Below are 20,155 nucleotides of genomic sequence, written 5' to 3' on the forward strand. Positions count from 1 at the left end.
CCCTCAAAAATATTTAATTAGAAGGAAGATTTATTTCCCTCTAGGTAGGTAGAAACAGTTGGTCCTGGCTTCTTTAGAGCCTTTGTTCATGAACATCTGTCTTCAAACTGCATTAATAAATTATGTTGGGAGGTTTTTTTTTTAAGGCAAGGAGATTAAGTCTCCCTGCAATATAATTTTCAGTTTTTGTGGATCTCAACATAGAACATATATGTAAGGAAGGTTGTTTATTAAAGCATTGTGTCATAGTTTTGCCCTTCTATAAATAAATCAATGTACAGTATTTACAAAGCAGAGCCTTTTTCTTATACCCCCATCTACCCTGCAAATTGGATCATCATGTTGCAACTTAGAATTATCATCTGGTTAGATGCTAAGAATTCCCATGTTTTTCATAGGTTTCAAGTTTCCTTGGAAAAAGGGAATGGCTCTTTAACAAGTGTAACTGTTGACTCTGTGTCAAGAAAGTAATGCATACAAAGCATTGCCGCATTAAATAAAACTAGACTGTTGCCAATAACATGACTATAACATGTCAATAACATGACTTTATTATTTCCTTAAGGAAACTTTGGAGTTGTTTGATGTGTTGTTCATTTTGTTATTGTTGTGTACCTTTAAGTCTTTTCCACCCTTTGGAAACCTTCTGCAACCCAATCCCAGAGTTTTCTTGGCAAGATTTGTTCAGAAGACATTTACCATTACGTCATTTACAGCCAAGCTGCTTCATCAATCTGATGTGGTGGACCAATACGATTTTTCCAGAGTATGCCAGTGCCTGGCACCATAATTATGCCCATTGCCTACAACTGGTTCTTCCTGGTACCATGTTGTGGACGGTTGCCAATGGCTTGCAAATCAGCCCCACTCCACAGTCCATTACATTGAGCAGCATTGATGTACAGGATATTGACAAAAGTATTCTTGAACACTTTGCGGGTAAATTATGATTATTAGAACAGTAAAATGTAAAAATATTGCCATCTCTTTTTCTTGCCTTCCTAACAACTGTAATGACAAAATACACATTTTTTAAATAAAATAATCTTTATTAAAGTTTTACAATAGCTAAAATCAAGTAGATTTAAAATCATGAAAGATTTGAAAAGGAAAAGCAGAAATAGCCGAGAAAAGAAAGGAGTAGAAAATAGGGTTTGGGAATAAGGAGAACAAATGAAAGAAAATAAAGTGTGCACAAAGGTAATAGACATATGAAATAAAGTGGCTAAGTATATAAGGGTAAAAGTAGTGAGAAAGTCTGATTTTGTTTGGTGTTGACTTCCCGAGACTCTTCTATGAGGTTTTGATCCTTTTCCATCTTCCATGCTTTTTCATGCCTTCCTAATAACTGTAATGACAAAATACACATTTTTAACCATGTGGGTGACTTTTTCTTCTTCTGCAGATTGGTTTTTGCGAAGCTAAAGCTCTTAATGATAGCCATAGAATACAAGTCGGAACAACGGGAAAGCAGGTATGTGATTGTCTACAGAAACATTTTCATAATGCGCCTTTTGATTATTTGATCTGCTTATATTTTTTCCTTTTTCTGAATGGTTTTTTATATCTATGAAAGCATTTTATATTCCAGTCATTATGGCATCATTACACCGGCTCATATAACTCAACCAAATGCCTGCAGCATCCCTCCTGTATCAGATTACCATGGAGTTGGTTAAAAGAAATTGCATTTTAATGTCTACTGCTTAAAAGGCTCTTTTTTAAAAAAAAATGGAGATTACACATTGATAAGGAATGTAGTAAAAATTAGAACCAGACAAACAAATAGAAGATAAGCAGAAGATCTTAATAATGTCATTCAACTACCTTGAGTATTTCCAAGTGAAATCTGTTTGTAGGAATGTTGCACACTACATCATGTGCAAAGCTTGGCTTGAAGCACCATATACTTTGATTGTGCTATATAATGGCAATATTTTTCTTTGCCCCTAATAAACAAAAAAAATGTTCTGCCATACAATTACAATAGATTTTACATTGGCCCAACACAAAAAGGCTCCAAGGCTTGTTTTGCTTCCTGCCCCAAAGTAAAGAACTTCCCAAGAAGAAACAGAAAAATAACACCTAATACAATAGAACATAAAGAAATAGAAGGCACAAGATATGTAGGGACTGATCATAGTGCAGATATTTATTTGTAAATCCTCAAAAGCAATGCCATTCAATTTTATCTTTTCAGCCAATTCTAGCTATTTCTGTTGAATCTGCAGAAACTTTCCATATTATTTTTTAATGCCACTTTTAAAAAACGCGCTACTGAAGTTTTATAATAGTAGAGGGTATAATTATCTTTATCTGTAAGATTTCTTTTCAAACTGAGAGCCGCCATTAGGCATGTATGTGCTTTTCATAAGTATGGATGTGAAATATTCTGCACATATAAATATTTATAGTAAATATAGTAAAACACCCCATTCTACCTTACAGGGAAGTCTTATAATGAATCATGTGACTCCTAGAATTTTCTGTTGCTTTCAACAAAAAGAGTAGATTTACCAGAATGGGAGAGGGGAGATGAAAAAGAGGAGGAAAAGAGACCATGATGAATCAAACAAGATGTCTTTCAGTTTGGTTAGGAAACATTGCCCCACTAACAGAAATACTAAACAGAAACAATAATGAAATACAAGCAAGCACCCGACACAAATTTCCAAGAACTTTTTTCTGTACCTCTAAGAAATGATGATTCAAGGCTTCTGAAATGCCAAACCCCAAACTTAATTGGTAAAAATTATCTGAAGAAGAAAGAAAAAAGAATTGGCACATTTTCTGATTTAGTTTAATGGAGTTTGGGGAGAGAAGTTCATTTATCACAGTATTTTATACTCAGGAGTTCATAGTGTCATTATTTTGGACATAATTGTTTGATATTATTGACAAATCTTGTGGTCTGCCATAGCGAAGAACATTAAAAAGCAGTGCAAGCATGAGTGAGGTCAAGGCAAAAAACAACAACACTTTATGACGTGTTTTCTTCATGTGTGAAAAATGGATGAAGTTTTTAACACACACACAACCAAAGATTAAAGAAGGGAATTGTATTGGACCTGAATAAGTCACAGCACCATTTGAAAAAGTATAAAGGGAAAAAAACCCATTATACTTTTCGTACTTCTTGCCTTCCAGTTAACTTGATCTGTGTACAGCTTTTTCTAGCAACTATCAGGTAATGTTTAGAGGTGTGTGTATATTTTATGTACATATAACTTATATTGTATGTACATATAACTTGTAAGCCACTCTGAGTCCCCTTCGGGGCAAGAGAGGGCGGGGTATAAATGTAGTAAATAATAAATAAACTGTAGTCTCAGAGAGATCCTAAGCCAGCTCCTATAGCTGATAGTAGTTTACATAAGAACATATTATTCTGCTCTAGGCATTGAAATGAACTACTCAAATTTCTGAATCCTTTCCCCAGATTAGGTACACTGCATTGGTTAGCTTCTTTAAAGTTTAAACCCCCAGTGAATTCACTGCCCATCTGACATGTTCCGCCAGTATAGTAAAGAATACTTATATGCCAAATTTGTTACTTTCCAGACATTTTGAAGAAGATTTCCCTCCTTGCTTATTAAATTATTGATCTCCTGTATAGTCCCTATCAGTTTTTCTCCTGGGTGACATAGATAGCTTATGAACCCACAGATTCAGTGCTAGCAGGGAAGTTGGTGGTGCAAAGCTATACACTTTTAATCCAACCCTCTATTGACATTTTTAAAGGCTGTATGTTATTTCAGATGTTTGTTTTATGTTGTCAAAGACTAATGTCTGTTTCTTGAAAAGGAGTCCTCTTTTTTTTAAAAAACTTGCAAACTTGGAAGTGTTTTCAGTTTCATTTGAAGATGCACCAGAAATCATTATCCACACTGAGCAGTCTCCTGACATATTAGTAAATATAAAACAAACCCCTGAGTTATACCAACTCAATACTCTTGGTCGTCACTAGACCCAACAATAAAGTAGCAAATGCTTCTATGATATTCATATCATTTCTGCTCAATATTTTTTTTCTGATTCTTTGCAGTAATATCTTTATTTTATTTCACAAACACACCCAACATTTTTAGCTTCCTCCGTTCTTCCTTCTCTAGTAGACTTTGCAGTTAGGCTAGCTTTTAAGTTTACCAGAAGTGAGATTATAAACTTCATAAGAAGCTGGGATAAATCCTTTACTATAAATATATTGTCTGAACTTCCAGACTGAAACATCCCCTCAAAAACTGAAGTTGGTGCAGACAACCTCTCCACATTCAGTCTGGGCTCTGTTTCCATGCACTTGTTCCCCTGGAGGCCATCCCATAATGTAAGGAGACCACGTGGTGGGACTTTGTGTGACTCCATTTTTGCAGTGTATGGAAACAGAGCCCAGACTTCATCTTCAAACTGAAAAATGAGAGAAAATGGGAAAAGACAGGGAAAGAATGTGGGTTGACTGGCCATCCCAGAAGATGGACCTCACTGGTAGGGGCAGTTCCCTCCGCTTTCCCTCACTTTCTTCCCACTCATGGGATGAGGCCCTTAAAAAGCTGCTATCGGCAAATCAAAACATCTGCAGCATAGCCAGTTGCTAGAAGTCATGGACTGCAAGCAACTGGAATATAAATAGAAATACACCAGTGAGGGACCTGTTAAATTTTGATGCAGAAACCTAAAGTGGACTTGGCTTACTGTGTTAGAATTTTGCTTCCATTTACTTCTGGCCCAGTTGATCCCAATCCCTGTTATGAAAGCAACGGGTAGTAGCAACTAACTCTTCCATTCTTTGGCACATTTTCTTTTCTCATACTTGTTAGTTGTCTTGAAAAATGCCAGCCATAACCTCTAGTTTGATATCCACTGGCTGTTACAACAGCATGCACAGAGTTATCAGCTGAGCGTCTGCTCAGTAACATTTGCTGACATAACTGTAATGTTGGTAGTAAGATATTCAGAAATGGCCATGTTATCCACTAGTATTTTAAGCATATAAATAATCTCCCCTCCCCATTTCTTGACTTGAAAATAGTGATAAAGGTAAAAACCATAACTCATACTAACAGGTTTATCTCAGGTCTCATCTACACTGATCATATAATCCATTTTCTGAATGCAGATTATCTGCTTAAAACTGGATTATATGAATCTACACTGTCATACAATCCAGTTTAAAGCAGATAATCTACATTCAGAAAATGAACTGTATGGCAGTGTAGATGTGGCCTAAATTACCAAATCAGACATGTTACTGGGCTTTTGTTTCTTTAATATAAACTTTGATACCAGAGGCAGAAATAACATAAAAATAATAGAAATAAGTTCCTATATCACACACACAAATATAAGAGCAGTTCAACATGTTTCAGCAAAGTATTTACTCAGGACTGACATTATGCAGATGTGAAATAAAACCACCAGGTGAGATAAGTCTTATATCAGGAAATTAAACATTTGGACTCTTCTGGGGACTGCTTGAAAGTCCCTTCAGTTGTTTCCCCTGGATTTTTTTTCTTTCAACAACCTCCATTTTTATATGATTTTCATTTTATGGCCAAATGTATACCTTTATGGTTTTTCATCATGCTAGGGTATCTGCTTTTGCATTTTTTTCTGCTTTAGCGTGCACACATACATAGTAAATGATTTTGGTAAGCCTTGCCTGTTGTACATAAGCACATACTGCAACGAAAGGATAATCTAAAGTAGCATCCCATCCTTTAATTGCTCAAGGTTCCTTTCATTGTTTATTGAAGAAATGTTGCGGCAACCCAACACAGAAAATCCTTTCACCAACATTCCTTCATCCGTCTTCCAAAGAAAATACTGCAAACAACAACAACACAAACAAACAAAAAAAACCCCATCCTTCCAGCTAGATAAAAGCCAAGAAGGAGGGTTAGTTTCTAGACATTGTAAAGGGTTTATTAAATCATGGCAGTTAAAATGGTGTCAAATTGCATTAATTCTCCAGTGTAAATTCACCCTTGAAGTTTGTGAGAATGAAAGAAGACATCATTTGTAGCCAAAAGCAAAACTAGTAATCCCAATTACTAGTGCTCCAGAAGGAAAGTTAATAAAATAAATAATCTTTTCATCAGTGGAATACAAAGCTGTCTACAAAATCATATCCTTTTTCTCCTCAAACACATGGTTTTGTTTTGTTTTTACTCTGAATCTCTTTCTTCGGCAGAGATAGTAAAAAATGGAAAGCAAACCAACATTCTTCTCTCATGTACCCTATGTTTACTCCTCCGTTGAACTTTTTCCCTGTCTCTCCATTTTATTTGTCCTTGTTCTCAGCAGAAAAACCTTTTCAAAACAACAACAAAAATGTTGGCGCCTTTGGAAGACTTGAAATAAAAGGTTTTTTTGCCTTTGTTTTGGTGTCAGTTGATTTCTTATCAAAGTGTTTGATTTGCAATTTTTTTCTTGTCGTTTGCAGAAGCCGAAAGCGGTATGCCCTCTTCGTTACCTTTCCTTCCAACCTCAATCCTACCTTCACTCCTTCTAACTTCAGGACTAATCCCTTGCCAAGAATACAGGAAGATAACATCTTTGTCTATCTTTCTCTCGATATATATATTTATATTTATGTATAGATAGATACTAGATAGCTAGGCAGCTCATATACATAAAGATATATATGAGTCCCCCACAGTTTCAAAGAGGAGAGAGAACTCTATAGCAACAGTTGGTTTCTTTGTTGTTTCTTGTGACTCGTGCACTAACTTCTTTGCAGAATTATATATATATATATATACATACAAATGAAATTTAGATGCAAGCCTTTTATCCTGAGACACCATAAGTGTATACAGTTATTACAGTAGGAGAACTGTCTCTCCTGTCCAGTACTCTTTCCTTTCGCTGTTTTTGTACTTCCCCTTTGTTGCAATAGTGTCTGCAGCCTGTCTGTTAACCTTTGTGCTGCCTCATTGTCTTTGTATTCACACCTTTGCTGAGATGACACTCAAGTCCTTTCCCAAAACACCTTATACACACTACCTCATGCCCTTTAGTTTATCCTCCCATAAATAGTATATAAATGCCTTGACTTTATTTCGTTTCATTTGTGTTTTGGAGTTAACATTGGATCAGATCAACTGAAATACCGTACCACACAGAAACTACTCTATTGCTTTATCAGTGCACACTTTGTAACCTTTTGTACAACATACATTCATTCGAACACAGGAGACCATTGACTGGATCTTTTGAATGAGTTGGCTTCTTTCCCACACTTTGCGTTAGCATGTTTTGCATATTATTTTAATGTGCTGATATTCAGTCTTCATCTCAAACTTACATGCCATCCTGCTGTTGTGAATTGGAAGTAAATAAGGCATGAATCACCAAATCCCCTTTGTTTCTGTATCATTTCACTACTGTAAATTTCTTGGTGTCCCCATAAGAACATTTTCATTCTTCACATATGTTCATTTCCTCCTGAACTGTGTATCCTCAAACTTAGTTTCTCTCCCTCCTCCCCTCCCTTGTTTCTGTCTCATCATTCTGTGGACTGTGTAACATTCTTTCTTTTTAGTTCTTATCCTGTGGATTTGGAGTAGATACGTGAAAACAGAGAGGTGGCTTCCTGTCAGTTTGGCATTATTTATATGATCCAACTGCAGAGAAGTTACTGCAACACTTGGCATCTTCAAGGATCTGCAGTTGTTGCACCTCTTATTTGGCTTCTTGTTTACCAGTAATTTTAACGTTGTGTTAAAAGCATGTTTAGCAGTGTGAAAAAAGTGTGTGGTTCCAAAAGTACTCTGACTTGCTCCCAGAATAAGATGGCAGTATTTTGCCTTCATTTGGATTGGTCCTCATTAAGATGTTGTGTTAATCCTATCTGTGACCATGAGCAAAGATAATTTGAATGCTTTAGAATTGCTATATTCAGTGCTGTTTAGTCCAAGCAAGTTTGGGAATGCCAAAGGAACAAATACTGCAATTTGCTGTCCATTGACATTTTTACTGAGGGCTTCAATTCCTGGGAGCAATGCCTGTGGTTGTTTGCTTTGGTGATAATGAAGCTTCAGTATTCTACAGCCTTATCAAATTGCCTTGTTGTCTGCATTTTTTCAGTGTCTATAGTGATTTTTCCCCCTGTGTATGTGACGATGTTGAATCTGTATTAACATTAGTCAGAGAAGCCCAGAAGAAAGAAGTGGTAGCTAGGAGACATACCATTATATAAAAATGTTTGTGGCATGACTCCCTTACTGTTTACCACTATGATCTGCCAAAATTCATGAGAGTAAAAAAATAAAAGAGCATCTATTATTCATGATCAAAATTAATTTGAAGGCACTGTCTGCTACATTGCAACAGATCTTATAATGGACTAAAAGGCACAGCCTAAAGACCAACAATCAACTTTTAAAAGAAAAAAAAAACCCTATTGAAACATATCCCATGTCTCCTAAATTAAATACATCTATTTCAATATGATGGTGAATAATATATTATTGTTGTGATCGTAATTGCATGGGGAATGGTACAGCACATCTAATCATGGAATTATTTGTAGGGTATTGGGGGATTTTTTGGTCACTCATTCCATCAAAACGTTGATCTTTGTCTTATATAGGAGCTCAGGATATTATTCTTATAGGGAATAATATGTATTTCTTGATGGACAGTATAAGCCTAGACATGCAACACATACATCTGGGCTTACAGAATGGTGCAGCAATGCTGAATTTTAATGACATCTCTGTTCCCACTACCCCTTGATAAAGCCCAAGGTAGCTTACATGTGACTTCCCAGAGTCTTCTCTCCTGTTCCAGCAATACAAGATCAATTGATGTTTGTGGATTCATTTTAGCTGTATTTGCCAGAAGTGGATTTACTGAACCCATAACTCATTTCAAAATGAGAGTGTTCTGGTGTATTCATCATAGTACCAGATTGAGTGAAGATTGAACACATACAAGCTCCTCTCCATATTTTTCCATCCTCTCAGTTCCGAAATGGCCCACACTGAGCAAAGAAGCTAAACTGCCATTTGCTTTACTGTAAATAGAGACCGCGATACAATCATAACCCTAATGATGTAGTACTTCTGATTGCATGGACACTTCTAATATTACCCAAGTAAGTACAAATAAAAGTTTCAGTAGTCCTGAGCATCCCTTTGCCGAAAGCTGGCAATAGGGGAAAGGATTGCTTGCACGTAGCATCCTATTGACAAGGGCCACAAAAAGTTTACCTCCTGCCCCCCTCCCTCCCTTTCTTCTGGGGTTACTACTCAGTCCAGGACAAGTCCTAAAATAGAGGTGAATAATTTCCATAGTTTTCTTTCCACTACATGAGAATAAAAGTGCACCATAATTTCCATATTCACTCATCCTGTAGTGCACCATGGGATTATTCTTTACAGCAGCATAAATAAGAGTACATTTCTGTGCAAAATCACAACTCAGGCTGTGAACAATACCAAGAAAACTGCACCAAAGTTTGCTGCGGTTATTCTTCCTGGCAGGTTTCCTTGAATCCTTTTCTCATTAATTAAGGAGAATAAATTTTGATTCCACCTCTTTAAGAAACCCAAAACCTCATAAGCTATTCCTGCTTTGCAAACTTTAGGCCTAAAGATTATGACCAGCAGGTTGGATTAATCTTTCTCACACAAAATGCTGAAGTGTGAAGATGGTATAGCATCAAATTAATACATGCTTCACCTCAGTGAAAAAGTTGCCAACTATATTCTGGACTGATCAGCATTCTGCAACATGTTTGAAAGTAACCTCACACAGAGAACATTATAATCACCTTGGAAGACATTCAGATACGAATAATTGTCACCATGTCTGTCTTAGTAGGCCACATTTTCCCAGGAATTTCCAGACTTGGCAAACTGAGAAGAGTCAACTCAAACACAGCTTAAAGGATGTCATAGGAAACACCACTGAAAGCCTATGTGATACACCCGACAATATCAGGTTTAATACATCAGCATTTCACACATGACCTGTCAGTGTAGAGTGAAAATATCAAGATCTGATTTTCCTGACTTTAACCACAGATTTTATCATTTAGCATTCAGGGTTCTCCAACTTTTATAGGACTTTTAAAAATACTCTATTCAACCTTCACAAAATTTTATTGAATACAGCTGAAACAATAGTCACATTGCGACATAGTCTAGGCAAAGGGGAGCATGATCCCATTGATATATCACCCTTTTTCTGAAATTGCCACTATCATTTTAAAAAGGTCTTGGGTCATGTCTGTGGGAACAATAGGAAGAAAGCATTCAAGTAATAACAAAAATGCCACTTTCTAAGGAAATTCTCTTGTCCTCTAGAGATTCTCCACTTTTGTTTCAAATTCCTAGGATGTTTCACCTGATTTTTTTTTTCAAAATTTGCCTTTTTAGGAAAGAATTTTATTAAATGCATCCCTTGAAAAGTCTGGATTTTTTCACCAGTTCCTTAAGGATATGCAGGGGTTGTGCGAAGAAGACGACATTCACAGCCCAAATTAAATGAAACTTAAAGTTGTGTGTTCTGTGTGGATCCCAGGCAGAGATGAGATTATAGAAAGTGTCTCTTTATAGAAAGACTTTTGCTTTTTTGCTTTAGGAAGAATTTCCAGATTTGAATTTTGCTTCAGGTGAAATATCGTGGCATCTCTGATTCTACTCAATGCTCAGTAAGAAGTAAACCTTGTTTTCCCTTCCAGGGCTTTGACCAATTAATGTTACGTTGCTGATATGATTGACAAGTAACTGAAGTAAAGTTGTCATGTTTTGGTATCCTCTTTTGCATGTATTGATCTTTGAAAAGATGTGGACATATTTATATGCTTCTGTCCCTTGTCAATTATAACAGTCATTTTGCTTCTCCTAGATACAGCCATGCAAGTACTAGATAGTACATACATATTTACTGCAGTAAATGTGCAGTGGCTAGAAGCTCACCAGTGGAGTTTCTAGCCACATAATGGATTGCGAAATTTGCTTACAGTATTCCAAGCAAACAATATAGTAGTAGTTGGTGGCAACAGAGTAATGTTAGAGGCTATGGGAGGATAATGCTAGGAAGCTATACCTTACATTGTTTGTGCCATGTGTTCATACGTATTGTGCTTTAATTGTCTCATCCCTTAAAATATGTTTTCTACTAAGTCCAAATCAATTCCAGCTGCTGGCAGTGTTTGTCACCTACAAGTATTGCATGGATGTTAACTCTCCTCTGACTTAACAAAAATGAAGTGACAGAATAGCACTTTCTTTAGAAGCTGTATTAAACTACTTGGAAAATTGTGACTCTTTACCACAAGAAAGGGATTGGATCCAAAACAGTTTAGATGATCAATTTGGGGGAGAATAATTTGAGTTGACAGAATAGCATCTGTTAAGTTTCACAGAGCTGCATAAAAGAAGGAAAAAGTTATTGGAGAAAACAGGCTATTCTAGGGACGCAAAAGCCCCACTATAGTAATTACCAAGTACTGGCTCATCCGCTGGCTCATTTTTCTCCCTTCAGCCATAAAACATTTCCCCAGTACTTCACAGAAAAAAATGAAACTTTCTGATGTTCGAAGTTGATTAGCACAACATAGTGCTGTTGCTTGCTCCTTCTATTTATGAACAAAATAATGCTTAGGGTACATATTCAACCTAATACATTTCTAGGAAGTTCTACATTAAGAATAGAAAGCCTGACTTCCTGGGTAGGAATTGGGGCAAAAGCAGCAAGGCTGTTCATGAAATGCCTATGGTCATCAGAGGACTAGCGCACAACCCTAGGATAAGTCATCCACTCATTACAGTTATTAACACACTAACTCCACCCTCTCCTTATTACCTTTTCTCCATATCTGCCGTAATGAGTAACAATTCCTGCAAGATATTGTACACAAGAAATACCTTTTAAGAATTGGCAACTTCACTTGCAGGGGTATTTTCAACTGCCTAGTAATGTGGTTGTGGTTGTCCTGCTGTGGTCCAGAAAATTATATTCCTTCTTCAAATGTCAAATCTGGTGTTCAAATTGAGATAAAATTTAACATTGGCTGGATGTGAGATACAACTATTCTAACAAATGTATACATTTAACCCACACAACATAAGCTAACCCCTTGGGAAATAGCTGTCTATATCAGTGGTTCTTAACCTGTGAGTCCCCAGATGTTTTGGCCCACAACTCCCAGAAATCCCTCCCAGTTTATCAGCTGTTAAGATTTCTGGGAGTTGGCCAAAACATTTAGGGATGCACAGGTTGAGAACCACTGGTCTACATTAACCATACATCTTCCAAGCCCTGTGTAGTTCCATTATTGGATACGGATTCCTTGGACCTATCTGTGTTACAATTGTGGTACTGATCACCAGAAGTCAACAACATTACATTTTGATAGTCATGCTTCATACTTACAGAGACCAGCTCACACAATGGAATTATTTTTTTTAAAACCCGCCCCCTCCTTCAAATTAAAAGGATTTTATTTTTCAGGAAGAATGAAAAACCTTTTTTCATCCATTGCAATGAGGCTTTGGGGTGGAAGAATTATTAACTATGTTTTATGTTTTCTCCAGCAATAGTAACGGTTGTCTTGTACCATTCCCCTTCAGTATATATGTGTATTGTACTGTACATAATATGCTAGAGATATAGGGGTCCCATTAATATTATCTTGTTTTACCATAAATTGTAAAATACTTAAAATAGAAGTAATCCAATTGTTTCCTTGGAAATTTATTTGTAGAGTTTTGTTTGTGTGTGTGTGTGTAATTTAGATTATACACTCATTAAAATGAGAAGTGGGGGCTAGTAATATTTTTCCCATTGTTTTTGCTAGAGTTTTTTTATGTTGGAGCTTTGTTTAGATGTGAAAAATGGCTTCTAGTTTTTTTCCTTTTAAGATTTCTGCAAATAATGGGCCCCCTATAACAAAACAAAGAAAAATTGTCTATTCAATTTTAAACACTGAAAAGTATCATGAACTCATTGCATTATCTTCTTGGTTTTTGTTTGTTTGTTGTTTTGTTTCATTTTACTGGACAGTATATTAATCAATCCTGGAAATCATGTGAAGATTCAAGAGGGCACTTTAGGATTCTTCATTGCAAGCGATGCCAAAGAAGTAAAAAGGTAATGCTGTGTTTTGTTCTCTAAATATGCTTTATCTGCTAGTTGTATTGATTGTGATAATGAATATTGGTGGGATACATTTCAGTGTAAAGTTCTCTTAGATGATTTCAGCAGCCTTTCTAAAAATTCTATTTCTTAGCTGCATTTTAGAATCTAGAGTGTTGCCTACACAAGTGAAAAATTGTGTTCTACTTTGCATTTTCCTGGCTTGTTCTGACCATTTTGATGCCACACTCACCTTATTAAATCAAAGTGAGAGCGACATTACTAGACACATGTTTCCTCTGTGTGACCTGAATTCAGTGTTAAAATGCAGAATACAAATTATAATTTATTACATGTACCTAATATCACAGCACACAATCTTGTTGTTGTTGTTGTTATTGTTGTTGTTGTTGTTATTTGGATAAGGGCAATCTAATCAACATGGCCAGACACTCTTTCTCATCAAGGATGCGAGAACTTGTGAATGTTTTTATTCTCCTAACTCTGAGAAGACGGTGCAGTTACCATAATGCTCTCCTGATTGTAGTCATATGCCTAACCTGGGCGTCTAGAATAATTTATGTCACAGTATCTAGACATATAAGGGAGAGTCTTAAAAACAGTTAATATGTAGAAAGCCATTTAGTCTAAGTCTGAGAAATTATAACATAATAATAATAATAATAATATAATAATAATAATAATAATAATAATAATAATAATAATATATTATTATTATATTATTATTATTATTATTATTATTATTATTATTATTATTATTATTATTATTATTATATCAAGGCCCTTGGTGATAATATTATATCACCACCCTTGATGGTGGTGCAGTGTGTTAAAGCGCTGAGCTGCTGAACTTGCAGACCGAAAGGTCCCAGGTTCAAATCCCGGAAGCGGAATGAGCGTCCGCTGTTAGCCCCAGCTCCTGCCAACCTAGCCGTTCGAAAACATGCAAATGTGAGTAGATCAATAGGTACCGCTCTGGCGGGAAGGTAACGGCGCTCCATGCAGTCATGCCGGCTACATGACCTTGGAGGTGTCTACGGACAACGGCGGCTCTTTGGCTTAGAAATGGAGATGAGCACCAACCCCCAGAGTCGGTCACGACTGGACTTAACATCAGGGGAAAACCTTTACCTTTACTATAATAATATCATCATAATTGTAATATATTATTTATAAATCTTAGTAGCTTGGATCAAAAAATTGGCACTGTGCAGGCAAGTGATTGTCTATTCTCTACTATTCCCTTTCTAGAAACCCCATGGCCTCTGATAAGATGCTCTTGGGGCCCCTTTAATCTTCTAAAGCTGTTTTTTGTGGGGTCAGATAAGAGCTTTAGAAAAGGGAGAAGTGGGTGAGCTCTTTCAGTGCAAACACCTTTCACTCTCTGAGATATTTGAACCCAAGCCAGTGTTTGGAAAGCACCAGAGTTGCCTTGGCACCATAAGTACAAGAATAATTGCTATTGTCCTGCATTTGTTTCATGACAGCTTCTGAATTTCTCCAAAAGATTAAGCCGTGTGAAACTAAGTGGAACAAATAGCTTTATATATCTTCCTCTGTTTTTAAAAAATGATTTTAAAAAATCAGGAGATTTTGAGCCAGAAATTCCCCTGCCAAGAACAGTGTTTTCATCTCTTGTGTGTTTGGATAATAAAGTCACTTTGGATGCTCCTTTCCAAGATGAAAGCTGGATGATGTGATCCACAATGTCATATTTATTAACCATTCTCCAATTATTTTCAAGTTAAATTTATTAAAAGAAACACGAACTTGAATCACCCAGCCTTGTGTTTGAAATTAATTGTCTTGTAGCAAACATTTCCTTCTTTAAATGTCTAAACCTTTCAAAAGATTAAAGGAAATTAGTGCTGGCATGTTTCATTAATTTGGCACTTGTAGCAAGGAGGAAATGTGGGACTAATTTCATTTGTATGGATTAAGAAATATGTCAGTTTTTCCATTCTCCATTGCTCTCTAGGGCATTTTTTTACTGCAAGGCCTGTCATGATGACATCACAGATCCCAAAAGGATAAAAAAATGTGGCTGCAAACGACGTAAGTAAAGCCCCCTCCCCTTTTCCTGCCTTCTTATTCTATGGGAACTATTAAGCCTTAAGGGACCCCTTTAAATACAATTCTACATTTTCCATAGACATGGAGGAAACCTAGGAAATCTATCCATACAAACATAATTGATGACAGTCTCTGATATTTCCATTTTGCAGTTAGGTTTAAAATTGAAATACACACCATTTGGTCACACCTGCATCATCATTAGAACCTCTATAGCCCCAAGTTAACAAAGTATAGACAATTATCAAATTGTGTAGATATGTCAAAGTATTATATATCTATGATTAATGTTTTCTTCCCTTCCTCCCCCACTACCTCAAATTAAAGTTTCAGTAGTCAAATACACCTCTGTTTTGATTTTTTTTAAAAACCAGTCTCATCACAATTTACACTCTATTGAAATCTACAAGGTTTCTAGCGCCAGAGGTAGAATTTAGGTTATATCTTGTAAAGTAGCAAGATAGAATAGCTTACAGACAATTATGGTAAAATAAGGTCCTGACAACATTTGGATAACTTACTTTTGAACTAAAGCTACCCAAATTTCTAAACAGATTGTCCAATAGCTATGTGAGGTGAAAAATTCTGAGCATTATACTGTAGTCCCAAAAGTAGCATTTTTAAAGCTCTCGGTAATTGGTTATTTCGGTGACATACAGGCTTTGCTCTGTTCCTTCTAGATAGATATATCTTCCTCTTCCCCCTCCCCCTCTCTCCTCCTCCTTCTCCTACTCCTCCTCCTCCTCCTGTTTTGCTGGCACATTGTTCCAAGAGCTACTTTCAGTCACAAGTGCAAAAACTATTATTGTACTTCTTTATCAAAGTTTTAGGCACTGAGCATTGCTGAGAGAACCTTGTGGCCAGAAATACTTGCCTCTGTTTCTTTCTTTCAAGATATAAGGGTAGCTTAAATAGTCCTTCAACTTACAGCTCAGAAATAATAATAATAATAATAATAATAATAATAATAATAATAATAATAATAATAATAATAATAATAACAACAACAACTTTATTTATACTCCGCCACCATCTCCCCACAGAGACTTGGGGCAGTGTACATGGGGCAGAGGCCCAACCACCTAAGGACAAAATAAATAGCAACATAATACAAATCACAATATAAAAAAGATAAAACCGTAATACAATATGAAACAAGAGGCCATAATAATAAGGAATGCTTTTAAGCCTTAAGAAGCAGGGAAAATGCCAAGTCCAGTTACTGGTCCATAATGAAGATACATCCCCTCTCTCAAATGGACAAAATCCCCATGCCTTAAAAACTCAGTCAGAGCCCCTCCTTTCATTCTTTTAATCCCAGTGGCTTGGAACACATCCTGTGGGGATCTTGGCCACACTTCATCATCAAAGTGGATATCTGTTATTGGAAAGATCTAGAATCACCAATGGGCAATTATGAGTTTATTCTCATAGTTATTCCTAGTGTGACCAATTTACCAGCATATAAAGCATTTAACACTCACTTCCAGCACAGTTTTGAGAGCAGTCTGGAGGCACTGCCATGAGTGAGCCAATAAAAGAATTCTGTGCACACCACGAAGATCACATACAATTCCTCCCACCTATGGCAGTGGCAAGTAATGGAACCTATGAGAAAAGGGATTGTATTTTAATCAAGATTTACTATACCACTTCTATTTTGAATTTCCCTTTGATATGATGGGAGTAAAAATCTTATCATGTATCAACATCTTGCCAGAACAGCTTTATGGGCACTTTGTGAGATCTTGGTTTGGTAGGAAAATTTCATTGTAAGATAAGAAATTCTTGCAGTGAGTCCCTTGACAGTTATTTGCTTATAGAATATACATCAACATAACAAGCATTCAATCCATAATGGAATGTGCTGAAGAGCGTTCCCATTTAAGTGGGCTTCAGAATGTTCCATCATACTCCAGGTTTTATCATGCTCTCCAAAGGGATTAGTGTGAAGTCCAGGTTGTAAAATAAAACAGAATAAATTTGTAATTTTTTTCTGGCCTATACCACTTAAATGTATACTTAAGAACTGGATATTTGAATATTCCTCAGCAGTTAAAAGCTAACATTTCACCATAGTTGCCTCCTTGAGGTTCTGTTTCTTTTCTGTGTGCAGAGGGAGGGTTGACTGCAGAGCAGCAGCCCTTATTAAAGGTTCAAGCTGAAGTGGTATAGTTCAGGACAAACATTATCGTTTGATTTTTTTGATAGTAAAGATTGTTCTGTTATATGGAAACCACAGATTTAAAATATCACAGCTATATATAATAAGTGGTAAGAAGGAATAAGGAAAGTAAGTAGGTTTTAGGAAGAAGATATTAAGAGAACTGGAAATTGATTCTTTTGAAAAACTTTTTTAAAAAGATAAATCTAAAACCTTCAGAAAATAAGACAACAAAAGTCTACACTGACAGTCAGCTCTGTGTAAGAAACAGTGCAGCAAGTGCAACATCAGTTTTTCCAACAAACAGATTCTGAAATAAAATTAAGATGGGCAAAGAAGGAAGAAATTTGAACATGGAATCCACCAGACTGGTTGAGGAATGTCAAAGGGAGAAAAAGTATTTGTGGCGTAACTTAATATTTTTCTGTTCAACATATCTATTTCCCCTTTTCCATTGGAGCCTAGTTGAACAGACCAGCACATTCTACAACCCAACTGTATTTACAAATGTTGCATGTTGGCCATTGAAGCGTAGGTCTAAAATCCTGACTACAAGCAGTGTCAAGGAGAAAAGAAACATGTTTCTGTTTCCACCTATGACATCTGCCTTACAAAACCCTCCTATTAAAAACTGTGTTGCAGCAGCTTAGTGGCAGCCAGGGTTTAAATAGGCAAGTTGGCTTGAATCTGCAGTTGGCATTGTAAACTATATGTGATGAAGCGATCTCTCATTAGTAAGCACCTGTGCCTAATTATGCATAGTCAAATCTCATAGATTCCAATGGAGGCAGCTGAAAACCAGATGTAACTGGGCTGCTACCTGTAATTTGATGAAGGCATTGCCAGCAAACCGTATAATGTTTTAGACTGTTGAGAGCCATTTGCCCTTTTTGTGTGTCCAGGAGTGATGCAGGATTTTTTTTTAATGCAGTGATATGCAACTTTAGGAACCTCTTCACATGGGGCATTCTTGCCCCGTTTTGCCACTTTTATGCATGGCTTGGAAAGAGCCTGCCATGCACCATCACACGACGCATGGCAGGCCCTGTCCACATTCCTCCCAAAGTGGAGGGGAAGTGCCGAAAGGTGCTTTTTCCCCACTACAGGGAGGAAAGTGTTGTTTGGGTAGCTCTGATGGAGCTACCCGCACTTTCCTCACCCTTTTACTGTGTGATGGTAGAAATGGCGGCAGGGCAACACACATTGCTGCCCTTTCTGCCATCTGATGGGGGGGAGGGAATGGTTGGCAACACACCCTTGCCTGTCCTCACCATGTGATGAGGGGAGGAGGGAGGGCACGCAAGGCGCCATGAGCTGCCTCTTGCAACTTCCTTTTTGCGGTGCAGCTGCACAGCCTGAAAGGGCCATGTAAAGAGATCATAAGTTAATCAAAATAACTTCAGGGTAAACCACATAAGTTAGGCACTGAGGTACTTTCAGAACTAAAATTCTTATTATTTTAAAAACATGTTGCAATCTAAACTTTCCCATAAATAAAAAGAAAACTCAGCAACATATGAATATGTATAGAAAATACCTTATAAAAGAAAAAACTTTATGCTCTTTTCAGGCACTAGTGCAGTGTTTTCAAATGCCATAGTTAAGGAACCCTTCGCACATTCGTAGCTAGCTGCACTCTGTATACACATACACACTTGTAAGATGCTGGGGTAAAACACATGTAGCCATTGTTGGACCACAGCTCCCTATATATAATGTCTAGGGTTGCTGGGGTGGAAATCCTATGATGTCTAGGAAATTGTATGATTCCCACCCACTTTATAGACTAGGTGTGGGATGAGGGGAATCCTGGGCATACACTCACTTCTGACCTGATATCATGGCTGCACCTTATAAATGAAGACATTCTGAGAATCCCTTTGCAACTTTGCATCATCAGAGAGCACCAGTATTATTGGACACTGTCTACTAGTATTCCTATTCTTACTTAGAAACCTCTCAGCAGTCCCATCTTTGAAACCATCAGATCTACTTTAGTCTTCCTGGTAACACTTTGTCGATCAGCCCTCTAATAACTAAACATTGATATAACTGCTGAACATACTCCCTTGATCTAACTTTCTAAGGCTGAACCCAAGGACCATATCTTCTATATTTCTTAATTCACAAATGATGGTAATAGTTAGCAGCATCTGGTAAAAGCTAAATAAATGCTGCATATCAGTACAATCAGAAAGGAAAGAGTCTGATTCAGCACAGCAAGGTTTAATTGTTCATGGATTACAGATTATGTGTAGAGAGAAGCATGTCACTAAGCATAGGGGAAGCATGACCATCTTTCCTGTTACATTCCCTATTCAGTTTGTCAGCTTCAATTTTAATGGCAAACATAGTGGCCCTTCCACCTCCTTGCAATCTACATACTTTTGCTTATGCTAATGATCACCATAATAAAAATTAGAACTGATGGATAGAATTTACATATAAGATTAAATAAAGGCAAACAGAATGAAGCTGTGCGTACAGGTGAATGAAATGTGAAAGAATAACTTCTTTACATGGAGATCTTAATTATTGTGGCATTAATTACATGCTGCTTCCTATGATAGTTGAAAGACATGTTCTTTAATAATGCATCTGAGGTTTCACCTCCCTTCAGATGCTGTCTGAACATTAGCTACAGTATTGTCAGGACCTAAAAGTGAGCCTGACCTACATAGCTATTTGTCCAAACCTGTTAGGCCTAGTATTAATAATTCAGTTCTGCAGCTCCACAAAGCCAGAGATAATTAGAGTAACTGTGCTTTCCTTTCACAGATCTTTTCTTTCTTGTCTCCCTGCCATCTTCCT

At 36.8% G+C, this 20,155-nt stretch overlaps 1 protein-coding gene across 26 annotated transcripts in view; it reads left to right on the forward strand.

Moving 5' to 3' along the window:
- kcnma1 (potassium calcium-activated channel subfamily M alpha 1) overlaps positions 1-20,155 on the forward strand; it is a 657,167-nt gene that overhangs the window by 496,302 nt on the left and 140,710 nt on the right. For 15 of the 26 annotated variants that reach the window (XM_062977436.1, XM_062977437.1, XM_062977438.1 and 12 more), the window contains exons 16-19: positions 1,406-1,474; positions 6,440-6,451; positions 13,015-13,101; positions 15,086-15,162. In XM_062977436.1, coding sequence (XP_062833506.1) covers positions 1,406-1,474; positions 6,440-6,451; positions 13,015-13,101; positions 15,086-15,162 — 245 coding nt within the window. The remainder of the gene's footprint in view (positions 1-1,405; positions 1,475-6,439; positions 6,452-13,014; positions 13,102-15,085; positions 15,163-20,155) is intronic. The other 11 variants (XM_062977426.1, XM_062977425.1, XM_016994948.2 and 8 more) reach the window with 1 other exon arrangement.

This window comes from Anolis carolinensis, chromosome 3 (genome assembly GCF_035594765.1).
Source record: "Anolis carolinensis isolate JA03-04 chromosome 3, rAnoCar3.1.pri, whole genome shotgun sequence".
NCBI classification, from domain to species: domain Eukaryota; kingdom Metazoa; phylum Chordata; class Lepidosauria; order Squamata; family Dactyloidae; genus Anolis; species Anolis carolinensis.